Source organism: Ostrinia nubilalis, chromosome Z (assembly GCF_963855985.1).
Source record: "Ostrinia nubilalis chromosome Z, ilOstNubi1.1, whole genome shotgun sequence".
Lineage (NCBI taxonomy): Eukaryota > Metazoa > Arthropoda > Insecta > Lepidoptera > Crambidae > Ostrinia > Ostrinia nubilalis.
The window spans coordinates 17,080,894-17,096,658 of NC_087119.1; the positions used below are offsets into that span (position 1 = coordinate 17,080,894).

At 35.0% G+C, this 15,765-nt stretch overlaps 1 protein-coding gene across 1 annotated transcript in view; it reads left to right on the forward strand.

Moving 5' to 3' along the window:
* Positions 1-14,626, forward strand: part of LOC135086618 (glycerol kinase 3) — a 43,771-nt gene extending 29,145 nt beyond the window's left edge. The window contains exon 8 of the mRNA XM_063981367.1: positions 10,044-14,626. Within this exon, the coding sequence (XP_063837437.1) occupies positions 10,044-10,316 (273 nt within the window). The 3' untranslated portion in view covers positions 10,317-14,626. The remainder of the gene's footprint in view (positions 1-10,043) is intronic.
* Positions 14,627-15,765: the final 1,139 nt, after the last annotated feature.

Sequence of the window (15,765 nt, forward strand, 5' to 3'; positions counted from 1 at the left end):
TAGTTTTCTTAGAGTATTATACCATTTTGGAATCTTGGATAGTTGCGGCAACTTTTTAAATAACTTGCCGCAGTAGTGTTCATACTGTTTTATTACAAAACGACGAGTCAAAGTGGAGTGAAAGTAAAAATCGTTCAAAATTTTAAGGAAATATCATATTTTGATTAACTTTTGTGTAAAAACTGCAAGAATTCTGAGGGTTTTAAGAATTGAAGAGGACAGCAGCACTACTTAAGTTGCCGATACAAACAAAAAAACAGAAGTATTTGAAAAATTGTGGTCGTGGTAACGTAAAATATCATAAGGGGTGTCAATTTTCGACGAATTTCATAATTTATTGTGTAACTTAAAAAATAATTGAGATAGATTTTTTTTCTTATTTTTCCTAAAGTAGTCATGACTATGTCCATCCTGCGGCGCCGGCTTATCCTTGAATTTTTGGACACGTTGTATAAACCAAAAGTTTCTTGGTTTACGACTTACTTTTATATAATCTGCCAGTGCTTCATAAATAGCGTCACATACTTGTGGTATAAAAGTGCTCATAATAGAAGGAGACACGCGAAATAAGTAACACAAGCTTTTGTAACTATCGCCAGTAGCTAAATAACGTGATGTGACCTCAAGTTTTAATCTTAGAGATAGTGCCTCACGTATCTTTTTTTTGAAGTTGTGTTTCTATTTTATTTAATAAATCTTCAAATAAGTCATTAGATAAATCTGAAAAAATTATCATGATCTTCTACATCACACTCCAAATCCAATTGTAACTTCTTGCACAATGTGTGAATTTATCTAAAGGAAAATACTCAGTTTGACACTGACTTTATGTACTTTTATTTAAAGGAGATTCAGATGAACAGACGAGTTCACAGGGATCCCCTGGGTGATCGGGTTAGGGGATACTAGTGGACGAAAGGCTATTTTTTAGTAAACTTCGCACCCAGAATCTTTTTTTGGTTTTCTTCAGTGAGGCTAATAGTTTCTTCTTCTATAAGCCACATACAGTCAAAATTGCTCCGCATAACATTAATTGATGATCCATGGGAAGAAAATCGGTCTCAGTGCCACTCTCGTTAACAACTGGCGACGATGTTCTCTCCCCGCATGCGGACCATATCGACTGATGAAAACGGTTCCCCGATTGCGGGCCCAGTGGCACGCGTTCCAGAAATCTCTCGCACTCCGCATGCGGACCCTATCGACTAGTGAAATTGCGCCATAAATACTATTTACAAAAGTTTTTTTCGACATTTTCATTTGGGAATAATAAAACGTAATTGTATTTGATCGTTTTAAATATCTGTACTTTTTTCCCTTTCCAGTCCTATGTTGTTTTCAGCTATAGTAGAAGTGCAAATATGTACATTCACTTTATTTTTTTACGATGTATCTACGTATATTCGTTTCTGTACTTTGTATGAATAAATAAAATATTAATCTAAAAAAAAATAGCCGTAACACAGACTACCTAAATAAATCTGTATAACATCTGTGTATCTGGATAAAACTGAAAGACGTGAAATGTTACCTATTAAAATGACTCAACTGTAACTGTCTAAATCACCTTCTTACGATGAATAGACTATAGCATATACAAGGTGGAATTTTGTAATGCCACCTGGAGGGAAAGTACTCTAAATACTGTAGATAGAAAATTTTACTCAAAGAAAATATTCCTTTATTTTTTAAAAGAAAGAGAACTACATTCAAAGATTTTGTAAAATTTACCACCATACCATACAATTTTCTGTAAATCTATCTTCTATCTATATAAATAAAAATGAATTGATGTTCGTTAGTCTGATTAAAACTCGAGAACGGCTGGGCCGATTGAGCTGATTTTGGTTTTAAAATGTTTGTCGTAGTCCAGGGTAGGTCTAAACGGTGAGAAAATACGCGCGCGATATTGTTTTTCTGTGACTGACAAAATTCCACGCGGGCGAAGCCGCGGGTGGAAAGCTAGTAATTAAAATAATTTAAGATTTCATGGATTTCCTTTCATTTTATTTTGATTTATCAAGTTTGTTAGAGAGATCCTAACGATCGATGCAATAAAATAAAATTAAATTTAAATTAATGTTGCCGTGTAAATTGATACACTAATTTTATTATACTCGCATCGCACAGTATTAACTCTTTTATTGCCAACTCCCGGTCCCCACATTACATGGCGACCCTGCCAGTGCTGCCTTAGGGCAGAGTCATCAAATATTGTGTCAACACTTCTTTTTTTACCGGCTTAACTAATAACCTTGTAAATCTTCTGCCCTTATTTATTACCCGACTGCCCGACGCAAAAGAGTAAAGGATTAGTATTGTGTTTATTAGCCTATGTATGTATTTATGTTCCTTTGAAGCACTATACACACCAAACGCCTGGGCCGATTTTTATGATTCGCACGTCAATCGATTCCTCTTAGTCCGACGAGTGTCACGAAATACATGATGTTAGTGAAAATTCAATATGGCAAATACAGGTATACTTAATTGGATGTCGTCCGTGTGGTTAATCCTATTGAAGTTCTTGGAAATGTTCTTGGAATGAATTGGCAAGGGAATTTAATTTTTTCAATAGATAATATAGATAAATGTTACGGAAAGAATCGGGCCTAAATGGGATTCCTGGGACTCCTGACTTTATGAGAATCGCCTCTGATGCATAATCCTTGACGGTTACTAACTGACTCCTGGTTTTTAGATAAGACTCGAGCCATCGCAATTCGCAATCGACTACCGTGTATCCCATGCTTCCAGTTTATTACACAAGACAGTGTGATCTACTTCGACTCATAAGTATTCGATTGTGGCCTTAACTTTTGTAACGATGACACCAATAAATTGTCATTGCACGGAACAACTAAGTTCAAAGAACGAAGAAGAAAGAAAGATTTTTTTATTTGGTCCAAAACATAAAATATTAATACAATATACAGGTTGAAAGTACATGTAATGTTGTGAACCAAAATGGCATGCGCTCAGCATTTAAGCTATTTTTGAAAAGAGCGTCATCATTAGACGCTAACGAGCAAAGCAACTATGTAATTACTAACCTCCAGTCGTCCATTCTAATTTCTGCCATTATATTTGCAGCATTGTCGCTTACAATACATTGAATTTTATCAAGTTAGTGCTTGTTTGTCGTTTATACAATAAACGACAAACAATTAATGCATCCAAGTAAAACGGAACACAGTGTTGTAGTTGAATCACGGAAGAAACCGTGTAGCTCTCATTGGTGCTGGATGTCTAACCTTTTGTGTCTAAGCAAACCGCTGCGCTCCAAAAAAGATTCCGCTTTTTTAATTTATTTAATTTATTTCGTACCTTTTCGTATCAAAATGGTTATTAAAATTCTGTTTTTTTCTTTCTTTCATTATTTACTGTGACCTTTGGTCACCATCTTAACTAATAGTTTACTATTTGGTTTACTTTTCATGTTGAATGTGATTTCCGAGTGAGGCCCGTAATCGGTACAGTAGTGTTCGAAGTATGCGGGACGTTGTTGAATGCTGTTCCGGGGCTTCGGACACAGACTTAGCGTTTTCTGGAGCAGTAGCAGGGCCAGCAGGTTGCCTTTGTACCCACAAGGAAATGATGGGTGCTTATTTTCATGTGCCTGTTTAAATTTCCCAATGAACCACTTTTTTGACTCAGACGACATGAGTAGTATTTACATTTGGCACGATTTTTCCATGTTTATTCCCTTTATCGGCTGGAAGTAGTGTTTCCAGAAGAAAATGATTTTGTTGCCTTCTAAAAAATTTAGAGTAAACTCGTTTTCGTTCAAATATAATGTTGATACTCTTAAGAGTCAAATAAAACCTAGATGCTTTGAAGTGTTGACATGTATACCAGATTCACCTCTTATTCTGTGTAACTATGTTTCTAGTACCTAGCATATCAGGATCATACCCGCGAATTTTTCATGCATTGAGTAACATCCTCAATTTTTGTTAACTTAAGTAGGAATGAGTTTTAAAAACAGTTGCTGGTGTTAAGATATTGCAGTACAAGTGACGCATGACGGACTGAACAGGTTGATTACAGTCTTTAACGTTGCCAATGGTACCTAAAATTTTAAACTGACACTGTTCATACTAGGTATTTTAGATTACATAAATCGGTTATTTAAAAAAAAATAAGAAATTAATTTACTAACGATGTCACAATGACTCGAGAATTTGGCTTATTAACTATTATTTAAACTATCTAATAATGAAATTTTTTTTAAAATATAGGAATTTCATATAGTGGTGCTTGAAAATAATGTGTTCAATGTTCATCAACAGCGCAGGTTTTCTTTAATTTCACATATAAATTACTGTGTTATGTATAAAGTTTGATAGTAATTATCTTCTTCTTTTAAGATGGTAAAAAAATGTGCGATGCCGTTGGGTTTAGTACTATTGACTTAATTGTTTACCGTAGAGTGTCAGCTCTCGACCATATTTGTAGTGCGGAGTTGAATATAATTACAAGACCATTTTTCGGCAAAAAACGAATTCTCACTCAAGTTTAAAAAAAAATCATTAATTGACTGTACTTTACACGAGCGAGTTGACGACAAATAAAGGTAAAATCAGAAGGTGCCACATTGCACGCGCGTGCGATTTTGACACCCGCGAGTTGACGACAGGGCAAGTTTTTTAGTGTAGGTAATGAACGAAAGTCAACATGTTAATTTCTTATAGTTTTTCAAAACATTCCCTTCGAACCCTAACAAACAATGCACTTATGCATTCGGATGAACCAGTTTTCGAAATAATTAAAAAAGTATCTCGTGGGAAGTCGAAAAATAAACGCTGAAATTCTTTGATGACTTCTTCTGAAATGTTAAGTTTTCGCCCTCGAAATATTTTTCATTTGTGTTGTGGCAGTCGGCCTTCGGTAAGGGTGATAAATAAGATTAAGTCTTTTTTAAGCCTCATGAAGCGAGAGTCTAACAGAGTCGCAGTGACAACTGTCCTTTTATCAAGAGTCAGCATTACTTTTTTAAGGTATTATCAAGGTTTCGTCGTCAGCAGTTGAGTTGAGCACATTTTTTAACTCCATTTTAAAAACAAGAAAAAAATTGATTGTATTGCCTCACTCGAACTGTATGCTGACATTTGTACAGTCGCGGAATGAAAAGGTTCGTCACCTTAGTGTCGGTTTTCGCTTGCACTAGGTACTGTAAGAATCAAACCTGCCAACATAACCGTGCAAGAAACAATGCTGCTAACATTGAAATAAATAACTATGACGTTTGCTAACGAATAAGGTTTTTGCTTGTTTATTTTTCTATCCCATCAGTGCAATGTCACAAAATGTAGTTTTTTTTTATTTAATAGAAATAATAATGGCCTGTTGAACCAACAAGAAGGTTTTAGTTTATCAATCATAATAATCTTCTTGACAAGATGAATCGTCAAACAACTTTGATCTGATTAATTTTGAACTTTACTGACGAACAGTTAAATATCATTTTCTCTAACTCGAGATTATTCTGTAACATAGTTTCAAAAGGTAATATGTGATCGCGATTCGTTGAAGGAATCAATATGAAAACTGACGAACCTTTTCATTCCGTGACTGTACATACATTTGTAGGTACTGAAGAACTGGATTACAAGGCGAATGTTCTTTATTTTGGTTAGAGAAAACATGATCCCACCAAAAACATTCTGTAAAAAACTAGCCAAGTCTCGATGGAGCAGCTTGTTTGTCTGAAATCAAGACAAAGTCGTGCCAAGTCTATGATTCCTTACTGCGATTTCTTTATTTTAGTTAATGTTGTGTGACTTGGCTGTTGAACATTATTTATACGTTAGTAAGTACAGTCAATTTTGTTTACACGTAATGTTACATCTGTTGTAACTACCTATGTTTGTTAAGCGAGATAATTGCCCATATTGGTATTGGTGATTATGACGCTAGTGTCTCATTTTAGGCTGTTGTTGATTGTGCAACACATGCATTCAGCATTGACAAAGCTGACTTCTGCTCTCTTCTTTTTGGAGCGTCAAATCCACCACTGATCTTTTTTATCTGAGATAAAATAAACGGACTTCTATCAATGATTAGAATTTTTAAACTGTTTGTTTCTGGCTCGCCTGCCTATACATAAATATTATTGAAATACAGTACGGGACTATTCCCACCTCTCGTTCCCACCACTGCAACTCCTGTGTGGCATGGCAACTTTAAACATAAACTTTACGAATTCAAACTAGTTCCGTCTCCTTTTTGCGAGTGTTCCACTGATGATGTCAGTCATGAGCAGTCTGCCCATCATATCTTGTGGGAGTGTGCATGATCTTTGGAAACATAAACGTGATATAATGCTTAATTCAATACAACATACATCTGTTTCCGCAATTTATTACACCGATCTTGTCGCGACAAGGAAAAATGCTTTTAAGCGATTTTGTGAAAAATATTATTGGCAGGTAGTTGCTAATTGCTCATAAAATAGGCCCCCTTAATTGATATTTATTGTCCGTGGTGCATAATCTTTTCTTATAGGTTTTAAACCTTTGTTTGTCACCTGTCATCCGCTTTGCAATGGAGGGAAGTCAAACCTTAATTTCGAACTCCTCCTATGTTCTTCTGATTGAAATACGGTAATTGAATCAATGTTTTCCAAGTGGCAATTTTCCATAGTCAATGGGTAGCGGTTCTGGCAACAGATTGGTGCAATGGTGTCATGGAGCACCTGGTTTTGTACCATTGCGTACCCTTCAACGGCCAAGTCACACAACATTAACTATAATAATAAAAAAAAATCTCAGTAAGGTACCAGGTATAGACTTGGCACGACATTGTCTAGATTTCATTACTTTTTACAGATAAACAAGCAGCTCCATCGAGACTTTGCTAGTTTTTTACAGAATGTTTTTGGTGGGATTTCACTTCTTTTTGTAGATAGTAGCATATTTATTTATTTTACTAGATTTTCTTATTTGACACATTTTTTTCTTTTTAGGAGTAGTTTTTTTTATTATTACAAAATCATTCTTTTCTTTTTTTTCGGTTCTGATTCTTGTAAAGTAGCAACAGTTTTTCGTATTGCCCATTCGCGTTCATTATTTTATTCTTTTAGACGGTTTAATTTTTGATAGATCGGCGCGGTATTTACGCCTAAGCCGGTTGTATTCGGTGATCGCTGAAGCTTGAGCTTTTAGACTCTTGAAGTCAACATTTATGAGGTGCACTCAATGAAGATTGGTTACTCGTGAAAGCGCCACGTAGGTTCGGCCACAAGAGAATATGGAGGTGCCAATGTCCATGAGAGCATTTTTTAGACTTGACCTTGGCTCTTGTGAATTGTTAGGGCATACGCCACACAGGTTCGGAATTGTTCTCTGTACACGTATGCCCGGGGTATGATCTCAAATTTTGACTTAATAGGCAATAGTTCGTGAATCAAATTATTTGCGAATTTTACAACCAATTGTTTTGTTTGGTCTTCCTGGTCCCACCTCACTTTTTGTACAACGCCTATCGATCCATTCACTAAACTTAAACTAACATCAATTTTTCTGCTAAGCATTACTTTAGCTCCCTCTTTAATGATTATAGTTTCTTCCAGTCTAGCAGTCATCGACGCATCATCTTCATATTTTTGTAAACACGCCCGGGCTTTCGTTATCATACATTTTGAACAATCCAAGGAATCTTTAGCAACCGACTTTATATCGGGGTGCGGAATCGCTTTTAACATAGCATTATTTAACTGCATACACATATTTTTAGTTGGTAGGAAACAAACAGTATCTTCTGCTAAGTCCCTCAAACATTGGGGGGCTATTTACATTAACCTTCCTTCATTGGAATGCGAGAGCAGAGGTATCAATCGGCTAGACAGTATATCTCTACCTGATTGAGTTGTCACTCCTACTTTGTTCTTTTTAACATTTCTACAAGGTACGCTATAGGCTAGATTAAATTGGAAGATGTGTCCCACTACGCTAGATTTTTGCAATGACTGTCGATTTTTTTATGTACCAATAGTAGAAGGGGGCATTACCATATCTCTAATACAGCTGAGACCAGGTGGGGATTCTTCATCAGATACTTAAGACCTTCCAGTTTTGACATCGAATGAAGCGTCCCACCAAGTTGAATATTTTTTGTAAAGGCGGTATGTCGATCTCTAATAATTCGGTTGGGCTCTTGTGTTTTCTAATCAGGGTCACCAGGTACTCCAGATCTTCGATTATTCTAGTTTTTACAGTTTTCCCTTTATGTGGCCATTAAACCCTAATTCTGTACCAAATTTCAGCTCTGAGTTTATGGGAAGTACTTAACTAAGTAGTTCTATTCTGACGATCATGAGTGTCATAAATGCGAAACTTTGCTTTCGCTTAACTTCGGAACTAAATGACCTACAGACTTGAAATTTTGGATTTTAAGTATGTGATTATAGCTTACTGGATGACGAAAATTTCGTGTTGTCTTATACAGTGTGAGTCACGTTAAAGTGTACATATGAAAATAGGTGAAACTAAACCTATTTTTATTGACAAAAAAGAGGTCAAACATTTTTTGTCATTTTTTATACAGTTTTTATTCTTACAATTTCTTCTTGTAAAGAAAACGTAATAACTTTTAAACTAAGAGGTATATCCTAATAAAATAAAAACAGTAATAATGCTAAATAGCAGGCAATACTAAAAAAATACATAAAATACTCAGAAAATGGCAACAAATAATTAAATGATACATTTTGAGAAAAATCTGCATTTTAGTTCGTGTTTTTTTTGTTATTTGATAAATTTCTCCAAATAATGCCCCCATAACAGGTAGTTTTTATTACTTTGTGTTATTTTTTATCGTATTACCTTTGTAAAACCAAAAATGGCATGTCTCTATCCCTATCACAACGTTTGCAATGTTCTTTATTGTGGTTAGATAAAACATGATTTGGCTTTAACTTATATCCAGGTAGAAAAGTTACAGACACAGTTATTGGTGTTATTTCTGATCTAAATAAATGAGCAATGAATTTTGTTACCAGAGCTAGTTTGGACAAAAATTTGAAATTTTCGAATGCATCCAGTTGCATCATATTATTATGACATAGGTTTAAAAAGAGAAAAAAAATGTCCTCTTTCTAAAATCTAAAATATTGTAGTCGATGATATTTTTCTTCTCAAAATGCAGGTTTGAAATATATTTTAGGCATTTTAGTTTAAGCTAGACATTTAAGCTTGAATGATAGTTTAAATGTTAGTATGCGAGTACTACGATGGATATTTAATGAAAACCTTGGGACTGGTTTTTTTAGGGTTCCGTAGCCAAATGGCAAAAAACGGAACCCTTATAGATTCGTCATGTCTGTCTGTCCGTCCGTCCGTCCGTCCGTCCGTCCGTCTGTCCGTCCGTATGTCACAGCCATTTTTTTCCGAAACTATAAGAGCTATACTTTGAAACTTGGTAAGTAGATGTATTCTGTGAACCGAATTAAGATTTTGATGCAAAAATAAAATAAAAAAATATTGGGGGCTCCCCATACTTAGAACTGAAACTCAAAAATTTTTTTGTGGGGTATCTATAGATAGGTCTTCAAAAATGATATCGAGGTTTCTAAAATACTTTTTTTCTTAACCGAATAGTTTGCGTGACAGACGCTTCCAAAGTGGAAAAAAGTTGGTCCCCCCCCCCCTCTAATTTCTAAAATAAGAAAATGAAAAATGAAAAAACAAACATATGATGTACATTACTATAAAAACTACCAACGAAAATTGTTTTGAACGAGATCTAGTAAGTAGTTTTTTTTAATACCTCGTAAATCGTAAACCGCTTATTACCGCGTAATCTTTCATACAAATAATTTAAATTAAAAAAAAAAAAAAAATTCATAAATCAATGGTACGGAACCCTTTGTGCGTGAGTCCGACACGCACTTGGCCGGTTTTTTTCCTTTATTACCCCTAACCTGATAAAAAATATTTACTTTCACTAGCGCTTATCCAACAAAAATGTAAGGTAACTGGCTCAAAACTTGAAAGTTACCTAATCGCTTCACGTTAAATTAATCAATGTGATGTATTTTCCAGGTAGATGGAGGCATGACTTCTAATGCGCTGGTCATGCAGATGCAGGCAGATTTAGTTGGAATAAACGTAATAAGGGCTGGTTTTACTGAAAGCACTGCTTTGGGTGCTGCGCTGGTCGCCTATTGGGGGGTTAACAGCGATACTCAGGGAACGCCCATCCCAATGACAATCGGCAGCATCTATACACCGAGCATAAATGAGGACGAGCGTGACATGAGGTACAAACAGTGGAAAATGGCTGTGGATAGGTCTCTTGGTTGGGACCAAAATTGAATATGTGATAGTATAAATGATAATGTGTTACAAAGAAAAGTGCCCTGAATGGAAATGAATTTGATTATTATTATTTCGTAATATACATTATGTATCCTTACGAAACATTAATTAATGCATTTACTTGGTTTAAGTCAGGCACGTCCGCATTCAACGCACTCAACATATGGCACATTTTGTTAATTGGTCATTCTGAAATTTTGTACTTTATTATAAAAAAAGACCACGAATCTTCTATTACAGATTTGTGAGTATATTCCTCAAAAACTGACCTTTAACGGCTTATTTAGATGTTCGACTAGCGCGACGTTAATTTCAATATTTCTACGAAGCTGTTCACTGTTGATGCGAACTGCCAAGAAGTGGATGAGAAGTCATGTATAATTTTCGACTTGTAAACAGAGCATAGTACAAAATTTTCGAAATCATCGTCTATTTATTGATGCCAAGTAAATATTTTCATGCAGGGCCTTTTTTTTACAAAATTGTGTTAAAAAATACTACTCAAGTACCTACTGTAGTACTACAGAAAGCAAGTCTATTTTTCCGTCATTTTTTCGTATTTTTCTTTTTACTACTCACTAAAAACACAAGACATGAATTACCTACATACGGGTAAACCTACAGTTAGAATTTAAACGTCTGTTGAGAAATTCTGGCCGAAATTGTTTGTTTTTTACGTTTCACGTTAATTTTATTGTCATGCTATCCTATTATAAGTTATACCTTAATATCTTTATAATATACTATTAATATATACTTACCTACATAATTGCGTTAAGTTGTTATCTTTTGTTTTAATTTGAAATATAGTGTTAATGTTTTAATGAGGCCAAAAGACCAAATAATATTTTCTTTATTATTTAAGACACTTGAATGGTGAGACCTTTACAGCGTTGATTTTTCATAAAATTCATTCATTCCATACAATTCATTCCAATGATTAACAATATTTGATAAAACATATTAGTTACATAAATATAGCGATGCAGTTTATAAAGTTTTGTGTCGAATAAAGCTGTATGTACTAAATATTGGTTATTCCCAAAGGTCCACGTTTTGTTTTTATTTCCCGCCGGGTCCATGAAATTCAAACATTTTGATAGAAAATGCTTTTTTATTTTTGATGTCGTGGACCCGTTGGGAATTGAAGTATGAACTCAACAGTAGAACTGTGGAGTCTTTAGGAATAAGCCCTAAATAATGGCAAAGTGCGTGTCGTGCCACGCGCAGTGCAGGGTTTCGTAGTTGTCTGTCGCTACCACAATATATACTCAACATCAAATAAACCGCACCTTCCGCGACGCGAACTTTAACGATTTTCTTCTGACACAATCATGGTGCCCCAACAATATTGGTGTTATTTGAAAGCCCAATAAATATCCTTAAAGAAAAACACATTTCATTTCTTAATAAATGATTAACATATACCATAAATGTGACTTGAAAAAATACCTCACTTTGGGCCCACCTATGGGATCAATTAGACCAATTTTTATGGTTATAAAACCAAATAATGATCTCACGTGTCCTCTTTAACAGATGGATAGCAATTAAACCCAACTTAACAGTTTTATAGCCATAAAAGTTGGCTCTAGCGTAACTACCTATTTTTGGAAGAAGTGACTCTGGATCCTTCTAAAGACACATTTTTGGGGTAAAAACCTTTCCTTTAATGAAATGAAGGTTAGAATTAGGCTTTTAAATGGTACCAATATTGGTGGGAAGTGGGGATGCATACGTTTGAAAATGCTTGTCGCGGGAGGTGCGATTTATTTGACGTCGAGTGTATTTCAGAAGCAAGCTATTACTTCATCTAAAGTCACTCTAAATATTTTCTTCAAGGATTTTTTATTAGGTATGAAATTTTATAATACATGACGGGGGACGACGCCCTACTCGAACAAAAATTGGCACTTTAATATTTTGCAAACGGATCCCGAAATCGAATTATAGTCTTAGAAACCCCTAAGCCATTTTAAAAGACCTATCCAACGATGCTACACTCGATGGAATAGAAGATGAAAAAAAATCATCCCCACTTTACATGCCTATATTCCCACTCGCCCCCGCGGGGATTGCCACCAGAGGCAAATGGAGCAATTATTTTTTTTAAATTTTATTCTACCACTTTGTAGGCATGATTAATATACATACCTCCACAAAATTACAGCTCTCTAGTGCCAATAGTTTCCAAGCAAAACCTCGGATGGATAGACAAACAGACAGACATAACGAAACTATAAGGGTTCTTTGTCAGGACTACGGAACCCTAAAAAAACAGTTCTTATGCCATAAGAACTTAGATGTAATTAACTTGCGTGCAATCGCCAAATTATGTATTTTGCCTTATAAATATTACTTAATAATACATTACTGAATTAAAGATGCCACAAGCATATTTAGCTAAGTACGAGGGGCTAATGGGACTTATTAGTAATTTGTGCAAAACAAATTACTAATATTCTTCTTAAAAAAAATCGACTTGTTCAATGGACAGAACAGCAGACATGAAAATTATGCATCGCGATATTGGTACTTCTTTCTTAATAACTAATCCCAACTAATATTATAAATGCGAAAGTAACTCTGTCTGTCTGTCTGTCTGTTACGCTTTCCCGCTTAAACCTCGCAACCGATTTTGATGAAATTTGGCATAGAGATAGTTTGAGTCCCGGGAAAGAACATAGGATAGTTTTTATCCCGGTTTTTGAAACAGGGACGCGCGCGATAAAGTTTTTCTGTGACAGACAAAATTCCACGCGGGCGAAGCCGCGGGCGGAAAGCTAGTTTTAAATAATTATTGCTGAAAATTCAATTTGTACTCTCAAATGTTCTTCCCTAGGTTATCTATCTAGGTATACTACTACAAATTACTTGTATTTTGAACGCTTACTTGCGGCAACAGTTCTCCACAAAGTGTCTTATTTTGTAAGTGATCGCATAAGTGCTTTACAAAATATAATAACGAAGTCAGTACTCTTGACGGAAGGACAATATTGACAAAAAAATCTCATTAATTTAAAATTCGAAAAAATTTTTGCGCTCATCACCAAATAAAATTAATCAAATAATTTGTATTTGCCAGCATGTCAAACTGAAACATTTAAAAGTTCTAAATTTATTAAATGACCTTTTTTTTACTTGTTGGCAACTGTATTTTAAGTACTAATTTCACCATAATATGTTTGTTAAGTCCTAATACATATGTGATTAACTTAAAAGGGTTGTTAATATTAACAGGGCTGTTATGGTGCGTCCACACTGAGCGAACGGGCTCGCGCGGCAAACTCGACATCCTGCTCACTCAAGACCAGGGTGAGCAGGATGACCAGCGTGCCGCGCTGATATGTCTCATTACTGATATGTCTCACGGGATGAATACAACAGACCATTATCAAACCAAAAATTTTACTAAATATTAATTTGCTAGTCGTTTACTCTTTTTTCAAGCAACCGAATCTCCATTCATAAAAAGCGGTGATTAGATGTAATTGCCTCGTCATGAATTTAATACCTTGCAACACGTGGTGGACACTTGAACTTTGACAGCCCGGTTAGTGATTTTACAGTACGTTTAATATTAAGTCTATATTACATATAATACATTATACAGTGTGAGTCACGATAAAGTGCACATATGAAAATAGATGAAACTAGACCTATTTTTATCGACAAAAAAGCGGTATTTTTTTTTAAATTTTTTATAGAATATTTTTTCTTCCAATTACTTATTGTAAAGAAAACGTAATAACGTTTTTATTTTATCAGGATATACCTCTTAGTTTAAAAGTTATTACGTTTTCTTTGCAATCGGTAATCGGAAGAAAAATATTCTATAAAAAATTAAAACCTCTTTTTCTAAAGGTCTAGTTTCATCTATTTTCGTATGTACACTTTATCGTGACTAACACTGTATATCTATATCTAAGTCAATAACTTATCATTTTACATAAGACTAAATCACGCCTCATTGTTGCTACACTAACAATTGGTTGATTTTTTTACTGAAACATTTGCTATTACATTAAATGTTAGTTATCATGAAGAAAATAAATCAAGATTAAAATATGATGCAAATTATACTTATAACGATCATGTAAACAACAATAGAATACAATTTTGTTAGAATCTTACGAAAATAGCCTTAAAATTAAACTGTTGATATCGCTAAGTAAAAAAGACATTATTTACAACGATTTACAAAAGTAATGTAGCTTTATTTAAGTAATTATTTTTATGATATATTACCATATTCTATTGTTATAACTTTGTTAGAGGAAATATATACGAGCATTGTAATAGTAAAATGAGTTCTTTTTTCTTTCGTCCTATTTTCCAAAATACCAGATACAAAAAAAACTCCTCTTACTTCTTCGAGGTTTTTTTGCAGGTCCACACTTGACGCCTTATGATTTCGCAACGCCTGACTCTCCAAAAAGCGGTCATCTCTTGGTTCTGTGCATCGATTTCTTCCGAACCGGGTCTCCTTTTGACCGAACCGGTCTCTTGATACCGTTGCCAAGTCCTGTGGGCAGTTGAACGACTCACATTTAGCCGCTGAGACACGTAAGTTTGCAAACAACCTTCTTCAAGTAAGGCTATAATTTTACCGGCCCTTATCAGTCATATCAGAAAGTGGTACTTAATGTAAAAAATAAAACTGACTCCAAAAACATGCACTAAAAAGTAGAAAAATGATTACTAATTACTTATTTAATTAGGACGAATTAATATTATACCATAATTGAAATCTGTCATGGTATTTTTTTAAATTTAGGATCCAACCTAGTGCTTTAAGTAAGTATACTGTTGCCAAGGTTTGCTGCTGAAGCAGACTTCGACTCTGGTAAACCATGAAAGAGTCGTCCAAATATACGACTACCCTTCATTCCAGCTTCTATTAGCTTTTGAGCTATAAAATTATTATCATTGCGAAACATCTTGGTGCACATGCTATACCGAATGGAAGACATGTCATCTGGAATAATATTTTGCCTGAAAATCAATCTTAGGAAGCGTCGATGACTTTGAGCTACATTCACGTGAAAGTAAGCTTGTGACATGTCGATTTTTGTCAGCCAATCGCCTGGTTGAAGGAAGTTATCTCGAAGTGCGACACAAGATAAAATTTCTTTACCGAAATATAATCGTTTAGGCATTTTAGATTCTAATATAGAATATTAAGAACAATGGTGTGACAAAATTGGGACTTGCCTGAGCTGGTTCGATTATGTTCGAATCGATCATTTTTTGCACTTATACAATTTGTTCTGGACTGGTCCCGCGGCACCGGCGGGCGACTACTAGAATCGCGCGGGCCGCGGTAATCGCAGCCTCGGCGGTTTTCGCGTGAAAACCGCCCGATCGGCGGGTGACCATTTTGTACCAGTGACTTAGCGCGCCGTGAATTCTTAGAATAACCGCGCATATAACCGCTCCCGTGAGT